The 20,105-nt window shown below is 32.8% G+C and overlaps 1 protein-coding gene across 1 annotated transcript in view; it reads left to right on the top strand.

Annotated features, from left to right (window-relative positions):
• The window catches only part of LOC118184848 (corticotropin-releasing hormone-binding protein-like), a 189,327-nt gene extending 171,934 nt beyond the window's left edge, over positions 1-17,393 (top strand). The window contains exons 6-8 of the mRNA XM_085825994.1: positions 10,933-11,041; positions 15,482-15,642; positions 17,264-17,393. Of these exons, the coding sequence (XP_085682120.1) occupies positions 10,933-11,041; positions 15,482-15,633 (261 nt within the window). The 3' untranslated portion in view covers positions 15,634-15,642; positions 17,264-17,393. The remainder of the gene's footprint in view (positions 1-10,932; positions 11,042-15,481; positions 15,643-17,263) is intronic.
• Positions 17,394-20,105: the final 2,712 nt, after the last annotated feature.

The following is a 20,105-nucleotide window of genomic DNA, read 5'->3' as shown; positions in this document are numbered from 1 at the left end:
ATCTTCCTGTTCAGAAACCAATGTATCCATTTATCCGTTAATCATTTATCATTAAATCTAACTTTCCAGTTATTTAAAATCATTGATTTACTACATTCACAACGAAGATGTTTTCTATATATTTTACCCATTAATAGTAGCAGAACATCTACTTCACGATAATCCACTCATTAAATACATTTAAAATCATGTTAAATTTTCTATCAAGAAAACAATATCAGTAAATCAGCTTTGCACAATGGAATCCCATGATGTAATTTTTGGCAGTATTGCATCAGACAGAATGTAAAAATCTTTTTATGTTGCTTCAACAGCAACATGTGGTGAAAGTTGCAAGGATACTGCGGGAAACATCAGTGCTATTTATCAAAAATAAATAAATAAATAAGATAATTACAATAGGATTTGCAGAATTTGTGTTTATCGATTTTGTAAATAAAAAATTAACAGAATCACATCGTTGATAAGTCACTTACTTTTATATTTACATCATTCTGATATATCTGCACAAAAAAATAAAACATCAACTTTTAAAATGGGTTTAAGAGCTAAATTATGTTTTGCTCATAATCTGTTTTCTCAGGAACCACCAAGAGGCATTAAACGATCATCGAGAAAACTGTTATTAACTGAGATTAAACATTTCTTTTTGGTTTTGTTTTTAATCTAGATTATAACTATGACGAAGAAACTTGAGTTAATTAATTAAGTTTCAAGAAGGCGGTTGCTATATGATAATCACAGCTGGAACTGAACAGCTACGCCTAGTGATCTATACGTGATTAGGCTAAGATCCGTTTTGATTAAATTTTTATATTAGGATCTATAAAAACACGGCTGTATCATTTTCATTTCGAAACTGTACGAATTATAAAGAATAAAAATATCTTTTGAAGTATTTGATTACTCACATGTAGAATTTTAGACTTAAATTAAGTTTGACATCCTTTATCTAAATACTGGAAACGAATGGGCTTCATCTTTGCATTTTTAATCAAATATTTAATAAGAAAATCGTTTATAATAACCCTTTTAACAGAGGTCATAATGTTTCCTAATTTCAGTGCATCTACAATTTCGTAAAAATTTTAATTTTAGTTTATTTTGTAGAAAATATTAATTGCTTTAAATAAGAATTATGGCTCATTAAAATCTTAAGAAATTCGAGGCAATGCTTACTAGTAACGTTGTAAGAATTATTATTTAAATTAAGCCGTTATAATTTCCCGTTAATAATTTCACCATTTACTTTAACTTCCCCTTCCCGTTTGCTCACTAGAAATTTAAATGAGTTAGAGAATATTTAAGCTAAGAGTTTTGGATTGTAAGACAGAGTATGTTTCTGCCTCTCGACACCACTTTTCTTAGTTTTGCCAATTCTGATAAGATTGATATTAATCGGCTTTGCGCTGTAGCTGCCGTCATTTATATTGTTACTCCAGTGAGAAGTCCTGAGCTATCTTAGATGTAAATTTAATTGTGCAGTCTTTGAGTTCTAGTTTACATTTTACATTTTGAATTTGACTGCTACTTTAAGTTTAGTAAAAACTGTTGGATGATCCTGTGATTAAGAGAAGTTCGCTTATGCTGTATGTTTCGCTAAACAAAAAGGTTTGTTTGAAACCTTTTCAAGGCTTTGTAGTTTATTTTAGACAGGCAGGTAATTCGCTTAACGTCTGTTTTAGTCCAAGAGTTTGATATTAGTTTATGATACTTCTATAAAGTCTAAGCTCTCGATAACGTAGCTGATGTTTAATTTCAAGCGAATTGACAAAGGAATGCCTAATATGTTAGATCCCTAATTTAATAGGAAAAGATGTTCAGTTAAAAAGTACTGAGATTAAAAAATACTGAGTTAAAAAATACTGGCTGCGTTGAGAGAAAATACTTTTCTCGCACATTTAATCTATTACTAGTTAAAAAATATAAAAATATATAAAATTATCTTGAGCTGTATACATTTCAAAATGTTACGAGCTTTAATACATTTTACTAATACATAAGATTTTCATTTATCTAGTTCTAGTGCTGTAAATGGACATTTACAGAATTTGCTTCAGACTTATCTGTCCGCAAATGATTCTTCCTTTTAAAAACACTTAAACGAAATTGTGTAACATTTCAGGAAAAGGGATTATTTGAGACTGGTTCACAGTTTTATTCACATTTATATGTATGAAGAAAATTATATAAATTTTTAAATGAATTTTTAAAATTTTTAATTTACGAAATTTGTACCACATTTGCCAAATTTTAACCTAGTAGTAGTACATCCACTTTTAATTCCGGCTTTCCGCCAGAAGTAAGTATGAGCTGTTGCTAAAAACTATTTCAAAAGATACATTTTAGATTAAACGAACTCACAGAAGTGGGAAAAAAGTCACTGGAAAAGAAAGAAAACTGATGAATTGAAACGAAACGAAATTACTTCTACCCAGCCAAAGTGCCAAATTAGATGATATGTAGTTTTCTACGGTATGTTATGTTACCGAAAACTGAAACCTCTGTCCATAGTGTTTTGTGGTGCATTATAAAATACATAGCATTAAATTAGCAAAGTAACAACCTTGTTTTTGGCATCAAAAACTTAATCTATTTCGAGGGCAAATAGATACAGGTCCCTCTTCCTCAGGAGCAAAGAAATCTGCAGAGGGCTCAACGGTCGTATTTATGCCCTACAGCAGTAAAGCGAATGAGAAGGTAGCTCCATCTGTCGGGAAAAGCGTAAAGAAATTAAGTTAAAAAAATTAAGTTAATGGAATTTTTAAAGCGTTAAGAAGGACTGGATTGGAGTTAGAGTCTCTAAATAAGCAAGATAAATCTTTATGAATGAGAAAACTTTCAAGAAAATCTAATTCACCAAGGGAAGTGAATAATTAATCTTCGAAAGGTTTTCAGGCATTACGAGCCATAGATTTCCGGTTGCCAATTCAAAATATTGCAACTACAACGCTCGAAACTTAGAACATGTATTAAAAAATGCCAGAAACTTATAATTTGCATTGAAATTTCGAAGTAAACTTTATTTGGATGAATCTTTTCCGATCTGTTCAGTGGAGCAAAGACTGGAATCGGCAATGATTAGTTGGACGATTAAAGAAAAACATACGAGAAAATTCCCTAACGATTACTTCCATATGAAATAAAATAAGGAAAAATGGAATTCAGAAAAGGTACTACAAGTTGCTCGAGGTCGTCTCTGAAGAACCTATGTCTTGAAATTTGTAAAGTTTGGTCTTTACAAGACTGAACTACACAATATACAGACAGAAGTGCTGTTTGTCATATTAAATACATCGATTAAATCACATCTGATTTTAACTGCATAAGATCTTCATTTGCATGATAGTTTTCATTTAAAAGTTTACGTTAAGCAGGTGAAACAAAAAGCATGACATTTGATGAATAAAGTAAACACATGAAACGTTAATAATAAAAAGGTAGCGAAAAGTTTTGTAAAGCTATCTTACTAAGAACACTGAATATGGATATGATGAATTGAGAAAAGACTGTAAAAAATATATATATATATATGCCAACAACTGCATCGGCAATTCTAAAAGTCATACTGCTATGCTTCTTTTAAAACTTTTGTAATTTTGTTGTTGAACGGTATATGCGTAAGTGCAAGCAAAATGGAATTAATTGTATTAAAAAAAATTAATTGTATTTTTACCACGAGCAAGTTGATCGAGGACCATTACGACTTTTTAAGTGTCATCTTTTAAAGAGCGTGGTAATTTCGTTGGAACGTTTTTTATTTGTAACTATGCGTACAATTATTGAGTAGTTTTTTGAAGTTTCTCACCAAAATGTGTTTAGTCACCTTTGAAATTTCTTAAAAATACTTTACCATATTTAAACAGATTAGCGCTTCGCGTAAACTGCCAGTAATTCTATGAAATCTCATGGAATTCTAACAGGGTTTTATTCTCTATAATTTGGAAGAAACAAGTAAAATCTTGCTCTTTCATTTTTATTATAGGTGGGAGATTATAGGAATAATTTTCAATTTATATTCTTGTACACTTCCGAAGAAAATCAATTAAATATTTTAATGTAAAAGAAACCTATTAGTCGAAGAAGGCCTTATATTATAACGAATATACTTACTTAGCTTTCCTTGGCAACCCTCAAAATATTATAGAAACAGGGAACTTTGAGTTAAATTTTCTTTATTCATAGCGATCTTGGCCTTTGTTTTATCATAGTACACTTTATGTAACTACTGTACGCTTAATTTGTAAATACTTCTTCTAATTAATGTAAATTTTTTTTAAAATGAGTTTTCCAAAATTTAAGTCAATTATTAATTACAAATTTAAATAATTTAATTACATCCTGTTTTATAAAATAATTTAACTCATTTCATTGTCCAAGACAGAATTTAAGCTTTACGGAGACAGTGTGTTCTTTATATTAATTCATTAACCCTTCGAAAGAATTTTTGAGCGATTTCTTTTAATACTTTAAAAGTAAAAAACCTCACTTAAGAATTCATTATTTTTTAACAATTTTTCTTTAATTTTCAACAACTTCTTTTCAGCTTTCTAACTGACTTTTGATTTTGAAATAGCAGAGCACTAAATTAAATGACAAGTACTTAGATTTTATTGAAAGCTAGCATATGATATAATTTACTTGATTCCTTATTTGAAATTAGTGTTTACAGTTTCTGTTACTGTATTGAAAATCAGCCGAAATTTAATAGATGCAATATCTTGTAATATTTAGTTGAGCTTAGAGAAAATTACAAAACAGAGCATTCTTGCAGAGGAAAAGAATATCCTTTAAACGTCCAACTTTAATCATGGCTCTGATATTAGACTAGAAGCGTTAAGTTTTATTAGTATTCTATGAGGGATCCAAAAGCAAACAAAAACTATTAAATGCACCTGCGGTTTTAACCGAAATGTTTTCGATCGATGTAAACAGAAAATGATCGCTCATTTACCATTAAAGCACCTGATATGCAGGGCGATGATTGATTAAGTAATTATTATCACCGATTATGGAAAGCATTATCAGAGCATATTTCGAATAAAAATCTAAACTCTTATTGAATTGCGTTACTGAACAAATGAAAAATCAATAAATGGATCATTTAAGTAATGAAATCTAGAAAAATAGTGTCAGTTGTGGAAAATTTCCCTTGAATTTTCTATATATTTGTAATTTTCCTCTGATATTAGGCTTTCACCGCCGCTTCTTCAAAATGTTGCCTTCTGATTTTTTAATACATTAAAGCACAAAATGATAGAAAAAAGTTGCTTTTGTATTTTCACATTTACTTTCCATTTTAAAATTATATATATGTAATAAATTCTATAAATAACCTGAGATTCTTTACTGCATATGCAGAATGATCACTTATTGTATTGTAAGTTTTATCCTAAGTGTTTAACAGTTAATGTTTAGTTTAAGCCACTTTTTTATCGCTTCTTAATTTCAGCTTACAACTTCGGCCAGAACGTGTTTTTAGAAGCGCGGTTAAATGCAAATGAAGGAAGAACAAGTATTTAAATTTGAAGTTCTACTGACTTTGTGAGAGCCAGAGATTATGAGCAGCGCGCATTCGTCTTTTAGGATACTCTCTCTCTAAGCTATTTTTAGCCGTTAGTTAGCGCTAAGGGACCAACTCTAGTAGAATCTTGATAGTTTCGGCTATATCTTTTTAGTTTAGTTAAGTTTTATTTCTCAGCATTCCTGAGTTCAAGCCAAAGTGGAGGCTTTGCTGTAAACTCCAAGAAGGAACAAAGCCTCCACTCAAAGTTTACAGCCTTATTTTGAATAATAAAGGGTACTTAACCCTTCTTGACTTCTGCTCTCTGCTACTAAACTAAGCGATTATTCGCTTGCCTCATTTTCAGCTGTAATTCAAAGTTTTGAATTTTACAGTATTAACTTAAGAAAGCTCGAAGGACTTCATAGATGAATAACGGAGAAGAAAAACTAACAGATATGAACTTAGTTACTTCACCTAATTTTAATATTTATTGATGAATAAAGCTTTGAAAAGCAGAATCAAGTGTATGCATTATTATGAGTGCGATGGGCAATCCACGGTGTTTTACAGTCCGCATATTTAGATAATGGGCAATAGACAACAGAGGCAAGCAAAACGTCTAAACAGCAGCAAAGTGGAGAAAGTAACTGCGCATTTAATGGCAGCGATATTTATATTGATGTAGCTTTATTGAAATTTTAATCTATGCTTGGCTAAGGGCTGTTGCATTGCAGGAGGATTACATAAGTAAGCATGAAACGGATTAATTTTGAAAGACGCAGTCTAGTGTGTCATTATACATAACACTATAAACATTTTCTACTTTTAGGACAAAAAGGCAACAGTAACCAAATTCAAATGAGGAAATGTTTAATGAAGACATTTTTCTAAAGATTTCTCTTTTAAAGTCTTTTAATGTATCTTAAACAATGTGTAATTTAAGTGTAAATTAAGAAATAGACTTAAATTACACTGACTGAGTTGAAAAAGTATAATTAAGCAAATATATAAAGTATTCAAATTTTACAGTTTTATCAGTGTCAGACTTAAAAAACATTTCAAGATGTCGTAGAGTCCCACAATGATACTACTGCCTTATCTGGCATTGTCAGACATGTTTCTGCTCATCTCAAATTAGCTGAGATGTTGAAATTAATTATTTTAAATTATCGGTACTTCTGAAAATAAAAAATACCCTCTCTTTCATTATCTGAGGTACAAGTAGTTGTTCCAGCATGTTCCACATATGTGGTTTCAAGCGCAAAGGAGCGCCACCCTATTTCAATGTGGATATACTTGGTTGTACAATTTTCAGTTCAATACAAGTGGGGTAATTTCATCACTTGATCGGGACGATTGTGCTATCTCACTACGGAGCCTCAGCTAAAATAAATTACTCAATTTCAGTAAAGAACACATTGTTTCTATGATTTCTGTTGCCGCATCTCCTGTTGGAGAAACTCCTGGTGTTTTAGCCAAACTATATCCCGATAATTAAAATAACTAGTAATAGTAACAACGTTTGTTTAAGAAATTTGAATTTTTTAATTTTAATTTCGTTTCGTTTAAAAATATCCCTGCTTCTGAAATCTCAAAGTAAAAACATTAAGTGAAATTTAAGTATTGCATCTTCCTAGTTAATTTATAAAAATTAGGGCGGCAAAAATGCGTTGCAATTTGTGCTGTTAAGCATTAAAAAATTTCTTTTTAACTTTTCTTTTCAAATTATGAAAATTAAAATAGTATTTCACTTGCATATGCAGTGAATTATTCAGAAGCTTCAAATTATTGATTAGAACTTATAAATATTTGTTTATGTTTTTATTACTAAGAATTTTTTTTTTTTTTTTTTTTTTTTTTTTTTTTTTTTGCCAATTAATAGACCTAAGAAATCATTTTCTTTACCCATTTCGTGTTTAGACAATACACAGTAGGTCAATAACTAGACTAATTAAGGGGGCTTCGAAGAAGGAAAGTGAGGAATCCGTTAGAACTATCTCAGAATAAGTCAGGTTAATAGACCCTCTACTGTACGAAAACAAGAAAAGAATGCATATTATGATTACAGTTAACATAACTGCCCCCCCAGAAGTTTCCAAAATATTAAGATTTCACCATAGTAGAAGACCACATAAGATAAAGCAGCATGTAGGCATTTGGGGGGGTACGATTGTTTAATAGAACATCTATATTAGCCCCGTGGATGAGGCGGCAACACTATAACAAGGTACAAAAGGATTTGCTTAAAAGAATAAAAACCGAACGTTCAGTTTTGTTCACTGCTTTTATATTTCCTGGAAAAGAAGCACTGGAGCAACGCTATAAACTGGTAAATCTGCCTTACACGAAACTTGCAACGTTACAGAATTATCATCGGATCCATAATTTATAGGACACATGAACAAACAATAAGTATGGATAAAACAACATCACTTACGTTAATTTTACCTTAACACAAGTGCTTTCAGGATTGAACACTATCGCCTTCTTCAGTTACAGCTGAAGAAGATGGTAATATTCCATTTTGAAATAGCCACCTTGTTGAAATGGCAGTACTATTACAAAAATAGGTTGCAAGTGAGAATTTCATAATCGGTCTTACAGGTATATTTTCACATCACCACCTCTATGTTTATAAAGAGTAACCCCGAGGAACGGCCCGAGTCCATTGCTCTTCCCCCACCATAAGCCACTCGAGAGGACTTTCAGCTTGTTAGTATTTTATATGATTCCTATGCCGCACAGACACTATACGCTAACAAACATCCATTGCTTCTACAATATTAGAACCTGGGCCAATTTGTAGAAGAGTCAGATGCCATAACTTTGGACCCATGTTCGAATTCCGAAGAAATCATGGATGAGGCATAGAAGACTTAGTTACGTCTCCCAAGAATTCTTCATAAAACCAAAACGGTCTCAAACAGTGACGGGGCTGAAGTTTATATGCTAAGAATTCAAATGATCTATATCTCAAATAATCCCCGTCCTTCTTGGGAAGACAGGGTCACTTGCCAAGCAACTCAAGGATGAATTATCTTTTCCATCTATTGTTTTTCCATTTGATTATTTTTACAGCTAACCAAGCAGTGTACAGGAATTCTTGCTCATTGTTAATTTTATCTGTATACGGTAGCAGCGCCTCATTGTTGCTGCACACTTGTGTAAATTTAATTATATTGGCATAAAGGATCTCGTTAGTATTTACAAATTTCAAAAGGTGACGCAAAAAAGGTTTTAGCTAAGATTGCCAAATTACCTAATTATTTATTTCTTCTCACTGCTCACCCTTAGAAGTTAACTCTGTAGATCGGTGATTTACAGCCTTTATCTGGATATGGACACAGTGCACAGCAGAATAAAAGTAAATTTTATTTTCTCACCGCTCGTGAGTAATTTAAAAATAATAATCAACATACATTTTAAACCTCTTGGACTATAGAACTTGAATCTTACTATATGTTAACTGGGTACAACAGTGATTTGATGCAAAGCACATCCGCTTGGTCAGCCAATGAAAGCTCAACTAATGTATATTTGCCAACGTATTAAATGTCTGCATTCTCTTGAATCAGCGGCTTTCCTTCAAAAAAACAGGTAGCGGCGGCGGCAAAGCCAGGTCTCCAAGTTAGGCTGGTTGCTATTCTTACTCTCAATTCAAACTATGCAGCTTGTCTTTAAATCTAAAACATCCTCTGGGCTGAGTGAGTATATGACGAAATAGGCATAAAGGAAAGTATTAGGAAAGCTTGAAATGAATTGTTACAAAATAATTATCATGTCAAAAAATTCCTCCAGTGAATTTCATTCCAACCAAAAGAAGTGCAGTTTGTGAAAAACATTTTCGTGGAGATATTTTCATCGATAAAGATTGGACGAATTTATCAATTCAAAGTAAACGACTGATGTTGAAAGATGCTGCATGTCCTTACATATTTTGGGACTGTTCATATTTATGACTGAAAAAGGATCGGTCTTTGGGAACAGAAATTTGTTTAGTATTTCAATAAATTTAGCTTAGGAACATAAATAATGAAAATACAAAAAGCTATTAAAAATAGAAGCTGCGAAATTTCCTGAATATTTAAGTAAACTTAGAATATTTTGTATTACATTATATCCGTAGAAAATCAATTAATCAATTAATTAGGAGATAATTATAAATGACGTTTTATTAACACCTAACAACAACATACAAGAAAACGATAAAACTGAATATGGAATTACATGAAATAGTTTTAAAGTTTAAAGCGTGAGTTCAAACAATAACTTCTCACTTCTGCAGTTTGCGTGCGTTGAGCTAAGTATTTTCTCCATATCGTCGGTAGAGAGCGTCGCAGACGATATTCATTTATGACAGTCTCCCCCGCCCGACTACGAAGACGTCTCGGTGAGTAGCCAGAGGAAGAATTGTGTGGCTAATTCTTTTTCGAAGCATCCTTAGAAATGTTCATTCTTGGTCTTCCTCTTTTCTTAAGCGGATAGACCTGGCTCGGTTTTATTGGATATTTCTTTAAATGGTCGGAGGGCAGACATGTGATACTTTCCATTGGATCTTTAATATCAGCTACTTCATAGCTCACAGAAGAATGTCTCTATAATATTATGTAGGGACCATATCGTTAGGGTGCGAACTAAGTATTTTCTCCATATCGTCGGTAGAGAGCGTCATCAACGATATTCATTTGTTACAGCACCTAATTAAAGAATGATTAATATCTAATTTTTTTCCCACAAGTTTAATATTTCTCACACGAGATGTAGTCCAGTTTGTGATTTTTGGTACCAACAGTTAGCCTTCATTTGTGGAATCTATTAGGTTATTTTGAAGCAGGAGACGCTAAAAATGAGCAACGCCTTTGCTGGGACTCGAACCTGGACCTCTCGAATACGCGTCGAGTGTGCTAACCGTTACAACACGAAGGCACGCTGGAAAGAGGGGAAAATACCTTATAAATTCCCCTTTTTCTAATAATAAAATAGAAATCCTGTAAAGTGCGTTACTTGTTTGTTTGTTTATACTATGAAATGAGGAAACATTAAATCATATTTTTTTTAACGCGAAGCTGCTGTGAGAAACAGCTTTTTAAACAAGCAGCACCTCTTTGCGCATTAATAAGCTTTACTGCGCACTGCAAAAAATGCTGTATTTGCTCTTCAGAATAGAATACAAAAAAGGGGATGGAATTTAATTGATTTTTGTTTACTTCTTTATTTATTTTAGATGTAGTGCTTTTGAATCACTTTTGGTATTCTCTAATATATATATATATATTATACATATATAAATTAATATTTTTTAAAAGGAGTATTTTGAAAGAGAAATTTTATTAATTGTAGTTATGTATATTTATTCTGATGGAATCTGTCAATCTATTATTCATAACTTATTACTAATAAAGTTTTTTTGTTATTCCATTGCTTAGTGCCGAAAAAGAGGTTTTCATGATTTCGTTGAAATTCGCGGAGGAGATGGTCTTGACCCAAACCTGATGAACGTAGCAGTGGATTTTTGCGGACTGAAATCCATGCCAAGTAAGGTTAATTATATTTCTTAAGTCAATACATTTATTTTGAAGTTACCATTTATACGCATTCCTTTGTCACATGTGTCAGAGTCGGGCATTGGTTTTAACATGCATAACAACCTAAATCTAAAAATTAAAGCTTAAATAATAATTTTGGGAGAAATATTCATTTATATGTGCCGTTATGCGACATAACCACGTGCTCTCCTTACATTTCAAATCATCATCCTTGATTTACTTGTAGGGTTTATATTTATTTTAACTAACATTTATTTTAAGTTTAAACTATCTTTCCTGTCAAGCCTTACTTTCCCCTGGAATTGCCAATGCCAGAGTATGTAAATTTTAGTAGAACGCGCAAGGATTCAAATTATCAGCGGAAGTATTCTGAGTTAAATAGAAAGGAAATGAGTTCGAAGTGTGCTTTTCTCACTTCACGAGCGCGGAGGTAGTTAGTCAGAAATTGAAGAACCACGCGTTTCGGCCTGTGTGCTTGCCTAGGCAAATTGGCAAATTGTTAATCTTTCAACGTAATATTCAGAGTTTGCTGAAGTACCAGCGGTATTGTAAAACGCGGTGAGGTTAAATATGTTTAGAGAGCCTCGTAGTTAGTGATTTGTTAGTATCTCTTTTAGTTACTTATTTTTATTTTACCGCCGGGTCGGCGTAGTTTGTGAGCGTCAAGAGCACGCATTTGTACAGCTATAGATCGAGCTATAGATCGAGCAAGGCTAGAAGCCGAACTATATAGTTTCTATCAACGGGATATAGAAGAGTTGACGGACTTTATTCTGCGAAAAATTAAGCTGACGGATATGCTGTATGGGAAGAAACCCGACGCGGAGATTATTTAAATAATCTTACCAAGATTGCTACCTGCTATTCAAGACTACTTCGAAATTAGAAACCCAAGCACATTGCAGGAGCTCTTCGAATTGGCGGTGAAGTTTCAAAATCGCAGAATAGCGGAAAAAGCTAGAGGGGCATCGTATTCTCAAAGTACCCGAAGGCAATCTTCAAATGAGCAGACCAGAAATGCAAACCGCTCTTATGGGGGAAAGAGCTATCAAGCTAACTCATCGAACCTCGAAGGTCAAGGCCCAAAAAGGAAATTCGAAAACAAACGTCCGCGTACCCAGAAGGCAGAAGTTGAAAGGAAAGCTTTAAACGAGTAGAGGGGCCTGTGAAAGCGAGGGTCCAGACCCCGGAAATTTTAAAAAAACCCTCAAAAAGACACTTAAATACGGTCATCGTAAAGAACTCACATCTACCAATTATACAAGTCCTGGTTGGCGATGTACCAGTAGAAGCCCTCATCGATACAGGAGCAGAAGGTAATTTTATGAGTGAGACATTCTTCAAAAAGAATTTTTATAGGTTACGATTATTTAAAAACAAAAACACAGAATTTATAGCGGCGCAAGGAAAAACCTGTCACTGCATCGGGAAGTTATCATTAAACATACAGGTAAAAGAGGAAAGCCTTAAAGTATTAATTTTTGTAGTAAAACATCTGCAAAATCCTCTTATTTTAGGTATGGAGTTTTTAAGGGTCGCGAGGGTCAAATTGAATTTTCAGAACAGTTCTATTGTGCTGGAGATGGACCAGAGGTTGGTGGAACCTGTGGAACAACCGCAGGTTGACCTTAGCCATTTGAATGACCATGAAAGTCAAGCCATCCAGCAAGTGGTGAGTACTTTTTCAAACTTGTTTTCAGACCGGCCTGGTAGTTGTCAAATAGTTACGCATGAGATACAGTTAACTGCCGTCAAACCCTGTAGGACTAAACCTTATCGCTATGATAAACAGAAAGACCTAATTATAGAAGAACATATTCAGGAAATGTTAAAGAACAAAATAATAACGCCCATAAATAGTGAGTACGCGAGTCCAGTCGTACTATGTAGGAAAAAGAACGAGTTTCCTCCTTCGGATAAAAGGGCTTGGAGGTTTGCTATCGATTACAGAAAACTGAATAGTATTACTAAATTTCCCTGGAACTGCCAATGCCAGAGTATGTAAATTTTAGTAGAACGCGCAAGGTTTCAAATTATCAGCGGAAGTATTCTGAGTTAAATAGAAAGGAAACGAGTTCGAAGTGTGCTTTTCTCACTTCACGAGCGCGGAGGTAGTTAGTCAGAAATTGAAGAACCAAGCGTTTCGGCCTGTGTGCTTGCCTAGGCAAATTGTTAATCTTTCAACGTAATATTCAGAGTTTGCTGAAGTATCAGCGGTATTGTAAAACGCGGTGAGGTTAGTTACGTTTAGAGAGCCTCGTAGTTAGTGACTTGTTAGTATCTCTTTTAGTTTCTTATTTTTATTTTACCGCCGGGTCGGCGTAGTTTGTGAGCGTGAAGAGCACGCATTTGTACTTTCTAAAGTTGAATAAAGAGGTACTTAAACCCTTCTCAAGACTCCGTCTAATTTCCAGTTTCAGCAGTCACCACTTTGTTGCGTGCATTGTTGGAGGCGCGCAACTCTACATACTTATATAATACTTTTATACATTTTATTATTTTTTTAAACTCTAATTCATTTCTGACTCTTTCTGAAAGAAAAGCGTAAATCTAATTTCGGTATATGTGGTTATCAGATTTACAATGTTCTGGGCAAGCTTAAAATTCCCTCTGATTGAAAAGATCTTTCGTATTTTCATCTGATGCACATAAGATGTAAAAAATCACATATTTTGAAACCACAATTCAGATCATATGATGAATTTTAAGCTTTTGATTGTCCAGTGCATTTAAAATTGCATTTAAAACAGTTTTAAAAACTTTAAAGCAAAATCACTGATTAAAACCTTCAACATGTAAGACATAGATACATGCTCACGTTTGTTAGATGCATATGTAAAATGTACACCAGCCAGTTTTCCCTAGGATGTCCTCCATGAAAGCAATTCTCCCTTTAGGCAGATAGCCTTTCTGTGCTTTGTCATAATCAACCATACCAAACCAATCAAAACAATTTTTCCATTAATGACTTTTTTTTTTTTTTTTTTTTTTTTTTTTTTCAGAATTCTGTATTCTAGCAGAGATTTCACCGTAATTCATTCCATTGCTGGCAGATTGCACAAGAGCATATTTTGAAACTGAATTTAAGGAAACAATTTCCACGATTTATCCATAAAAATGATTGGAACTTCCAATGCAACCAAAAGAACGCATACGAAAATGGTAACGTAGCTAAACTGAATAATTATTAGGAATATGGTTTCTGAAGGACTGCTATGCTCATGGTTGGCAGTGTTTGACATATTCAGCGGCTTCTATCAGTTGTAGACACTAAGTACACCATTTTAATCTTAGTCGTGCGTAATAAAGATTTGTATTGAAACTGCGATCTCACACAGTTCTTCCAGTAGTATGTTACTTGTCCCACTTTTAGAAGCATATGAAAGTTCTGGAAAAACGTACTAAATATTGCTCTATCCATTAAATTACATTAAATTACATGTTCCAGTCGTTACTTAATATGAAAATATGTGAATAAATAAATAGATATGTGCAATGAAAGGAATTTCTTTGATATACTACGCTCATTAAATTTATCGAAAATAACTTTCTAAAACGCTTTGAGAGCTACAAATTGCAATACTACTTGCAACCTAGGACATTGTTAATATAATAAAGATAAAATATAAATACTAAAATGATTTGATATGTTCTATTTTAAACTTAGTATTTTTATTTTTGCCGCCCAACCGGGACAGTGGTTAGAGAAGCTGACTGCCGTACCGAAGGGCCCGGGTTCGAATCCCGGAGAAGGCATGGATGTTTATAAATGTATAATATGTGTGCTGTATGGGAGCATTCTAAATATGCGACAAAGTGAAAGTTCTATCCAAAGGTGAATGGTGAGGAAGAGAGATGGGAGACCCTCAGACTCTCCCCCTCGGGGTGCTCTCTCTAAAAACTGGGGACGAAACTGAGTTAGCTCTGACACATATATGGTGCTCAAGGCTCCTTTGTCACTTTGCCAAGACTACCTCGATGTTTGTCGCTACGTTGAATGCCATGGGCTTCTGCTGATCTTTGTCAGACAAGTGAAATTTTTAACAGCAACAATAATTTCTATTTTTAGTAGCAGCCTAAAAATTTGTAAAATTTAAAAATTGTTACTTTTATTTGATGCATGCTATAATAATTGTATTCTGTAGCAATTTTAATTGTTATAAAATATTTATTTGAACATTATTTATAAATTTTACACTTATGCTATCTTTTCGTCAAGAATGCTACGATAAGTTACAGAAGTTTTATTTTCTCTAGACTAGAATATCAGTCATATAACTTTTATTCATGAAATTATGTATTTTAATTTTTTTTTTCATTTTTTTCGACTATTTTGATTTATATTTAAAATAATGATCGGGGCTATTTATGATTGTTAAAAAAACTTCTCGATAAACTTCAAATTCAATCTACGATTTAATATTTCTAGGAGAGCCACCAATCACAATAGCTTGTGGTAATACTGCTGTCCGTTTAGTGTCCAGTGGAGACTACGAGAATTCAATTACCTTCAGTTTCGATATTCCTTCTGACTTTTCATCGTTGGATCTGGTCTGTCCCTCTTTCTTAGCGGCATTCTAGACCAGACAGGTAATTATTCATCCTTTCCTGTGCTCAGCAAATCAAAATGCACAAACAATGTTTACTTCAATTCTTTTCGCATTTCAATACATCCAAATAATATTTGTGTTGAAGCTTTTCTTGCGCATATTAATGTGTGTGATTAACTTCAACACAACGAATCGTCAGACATTAAAAATCAAACAAACAAAGGAATTATCAGATTTTAAAGTTTAAGTCATTTTATGAGACTTTTATTTGTTTTTCGAGCTTACTGTCTTCGAAATCAAATGTTGTAGCAACACAGCTCGATGTTTTAGTACTTTCCTTTTTTTGGGTAAATCTGAATAAAAATTGGTAGCAGAAAGTAAATACAGAAACTAATTTTTAACTAAAGATTGCGTAAATAAGGGAAAAGGACGGAAGAAGAGAAGGCTAGTTGTAAATATTATGATATATGCTGAAAAGTTACTTGTTGATATTTTTTATTTAAAATATTAATTTTATATTATGATGCTTTCTCGTATAATCGAAACAAGGATCTATTTGGTAAACAGCGCAAATTGTCAAATATTCTTTAAATGGACAATGCGAGGATGTATTAGTAACATTATCGAATATACAGTTGTTTATTATGATGTACAGCAGTACTGTCTGAAGCCAATTTATCAATTATTAAAATAAAACATTTCACTTAGATGCATTAGAATAAAATGCTGTATTTGAGATTAAAGTGTTAATAAGAAGTTGATTAAATAAGCCCGAATTCGTAGAAATAAAAATGTAATACATTATTATAAAAATATATGACGTGGATATGAATGACTTCCTTGTACGACCTATTAAACTACGCACATTTTTCCTGCATTTCATTTAAACTTATTTTCCTCTGATTTCATTACAGATGTATTTCTAATTCATTCAATTCAGTTCTCACTTCGTGACAAGGTAAAAATGAATAAAAACTCAGTCTTCATTAAAAATCGTACAATACAGAAAACCTAAAACACCAAATACAGTTTAAAAGACAATTTTTATAATTAAAATTTTTCTGCGCCAAAACAAGCAATTTGGCCATAGGGTAGAAAAAGAAAATTTTCAGTGCACAAATATTTATTTAACTTTTAACTTAAAAAGACTCTAAAGTTGGTGCACAAACTGGATTTTATTCATTATTCTACTAAAAGTTTCAAATGTAAGCAAATAGCAGCCTCGTTAGGCTTAGTGCTACTTTTAAATTGTTGATAATTCTACAACTATTACGGGCAGATTAACTAAAGTCATAAAAACCTTAACCGGACCATAATAATAACATAAATCAAGCATTTTTAAAGCAAACTATGCATAGTTTACCAACATATAAGAAAAAAAAACCTGGACTCATTGACCGGGTATCAGCAAATAATATATATACATGCTTTATGCGGTCAATTGCAATGAAAATGGGAGGTACACTACTACCATATTATAACATTAATATTTTTTCCAGAGTTGAAGTAATGCGCTGAAGCGATTTTTGTACCGCTTGTAATTTTTGTAATGCTGAAGGCAACGCACTACAGTTACAACAGTTTAGATTTGAGATTGATACAGTTGACATAAAGTATTTAGGAGAGTGTTAACAGCTAAAAATGGTACTTTTTTCTTTCAGGATATACAATTTTCGTTCCATTCCCTGTTGCCTAAATAATCACACATCCTCAAGTCCTATCACCAGACTAAATGGAAAAAAGGATATCAAGCTACAGATGTGGTATTGAATAAAAAATATTAGCAGGAAATTCATTTGGAATTTATTTATCACATCATCAAATGCATGCTGTCATAAATTTCTTACTCGATAATAAATGTTGTGTCCTATGTAAGAAATGGATTCTGCATTTTAAAAGCAGTTCTTAATTTCGTCATGTAAAAGTGTTGTGATTATAATTAAGCAGCGTGCAATCTAAGGATAAAATATAAAAAGAAACCATTTTTTTAATGTTTAAATTTATGTATTTAATGTTAATTCCAAAATGTTTCTGGCATTCTAGTCACATTACTCTGTTTTCATTGTTGTATTTACGTGCACTATCTCACATTTTTTAGAATATTTATATTATGTATAGTGCGAAGTCCTGAAAGTTATTCATTTATTACATTCTGTACATTTTGTGTTCAATTATTTTACCCAGATGTTGTGATTTAGAAACTTTTCTTCACTTTAATGAAAAAAAGCAATTTTCAAGCGTGCTAGTTTGTCTTATTATTTAAAAAAAAAAGTAGTTTATGATAGACTTTTCATAGATAACTCCATTTAACACAATTTTAATTACTTTCACATGGCTCCTTAAATAAAAAATACGGATTTAAACAAAATATAGCTTAAGTAATATCTGCGAATTTTCAGAGACTTGTATATTCAAATGTTTGTTACTTATTTTGCCAGCCAGACGGAAAAGTTAGTTATTGACTCTTACTGTCGTAGCGAAGGCATGAAGGCTTGAATTAGCATTTTAACATGCAGCAAACAACCGGTAATAATCACGGGCGCAACCCCCACACTCCCTGGCCGATGAAATTGGCCTTATGGCAAAAGAGGAACAGACCCCTCCAACACACAAACGAGGAAGCCAGCGAGCCGGCCGTGCTACAAATTATTTCAATAACCTAACATTTCAATAAAGCCAGAAGTTCTAAATTCTACTCTTAAACACAGCTCCGAGAATCCAAGCCCGAGTCCCGAGTAACAAAAGAATTAATAAAACGAAAACATAACAAAATCAAAAATACCAGTATAAATGGCTGCAAGCCTTTTAAAATCTTTTTAATTTAACTCACACCATAATTAACATAAGAAAATAATAATATCTACAACGTTAATAATCTACAAGGTAAAACGCCACATAATCATACATGCTCATTGAAAACACCAAAATCTAAGACATGTGCTCCCCAATTACGAATCTAATATTCCAATTAAATCCTTATTATTGTTTATTACACTCATAATATCCTTTGAAAAATTTTTCAGAGTATCATACTTTACATTCTCATTTTACAATTTTGTATTTTGCCCTCACACTCCTTGTTAACAAACAACTCTCGACGAAGTGTTCTGCGTTACCTATCATATTACAATTGAGGCAGTTCTTATTGCCCTGGAGGTGGAATCGATTCAGATATTCAGAAAATCTCCCTTGATTAGTGATCAGCTGGTTAATATCGTAATTCTCATTTTATTAGATATTCTTATATTTTTCAGTAGATACGATCTTCTTTCTGAGGAGTTCCAAGAATCGTTCCATATTTTAACACAATGATTTTTAACTCTAGTAATTATCTTTCTTCTCCCTGGCTTGACTTTATTATATAAATTGCCATCCCCCAGGGCTGCCTCTTTTGCCTGTGTATCCGCCCTCTCATTATCTTGATGACCAGCATAAGCTTTAATCCAGTGAAACTGAATACAGTGCTCCTTATTCAGTTTACAATAAAAATCTTTTATATCTTTTAAAACATGATTCTTTGGCTCTGGACGGGAGAGCGCCGTAAGAACTGAGCATCAGAATACAGATGGATATAATGTCTAATAAAGTTACAATCAATCCACTTCATGGCTTCTCTAATAGCTATCATTTCAGCCTGATAAACGGAATTCATTTCCTCCATTCTGAATTTTTTACTGTCTATTTCCGGGCCATACAAATATACCACATATGCAGCACCAACGCCCCCCCTCGAATCCACAGCCATCAGTATAATTTGAGATCTCATTAAAGTTCGTAACATTATTATCAAAGCAAATTCCAAAAAGCTCATTTGGGTTTTTGTCATCATTATTGATACATTCCATAAAATCAGCATAAACATTTAGATCATATGCATAATACATTCAACAAGTTTGCTCCTCAGTAAAAATTTATAATAAATTGAGAGAGGGAGCACACCGGCAAGTATACAAAGAACCTCCATCGAGACTGTACGGACTGCTCTAGTGATAGCCAAAAGCCAGCTTCTCTGCATAGAGTCCAATTTCATTCTTAATCTTACCAGCTCGCCTGCTGGGGGACCCCATGCTCCAATTCCATTTGTAATTTTCAATAGAATCACATTAAGATATATATCTCTTTCAGAGTCGTACTTTTCCTTACTGAAATTCCAGGGGAGAAAGTATTTATGTAAAAAGTCAGAATCCCCTCAATGGTTCTTTGAATATTTTTAAAATGGGTGATAAAGTTCAACTTTTTATCAAGAATTACGCCCAAATAGATTTCATCTTTAAATTTGATGTTTCTATTAATGAATCTTAATTTAGGTGGTCTAACATTTACTCCACCTCTTGGAAAAAATAAAGCATTGGTTTTACCCACGTTAAGTTCTATTCTTTGTTTCTTGATCCAATCATTGAATAGTGTATTAACCAACTTAAATTTCTCCTCTAATTTCTCTAATGAAGACTCGTATACCATTACTAAAATGTCGTTTGCAAAACAGACTATTTCTGCATTTGG

Source organism: Stegodyphus dumicola, chromosome 1, assembly GCF_044657685.1.
Source record: "Stegodyphus dumicola isolate Sdum_Otavi_A_Nest chromosome 1, ASM4465768v1".
Taxonomy (NCBI): domain Eukaryota; kingdom Metazoa; phylum Arthropoda; class Arachnida; order Araneae; family Eresidae; genus Stegodyphus; species Stegodyphus dumicola.
This window is presented reverse-complemented; position numbering and strand designations above follow the sequence as displayed.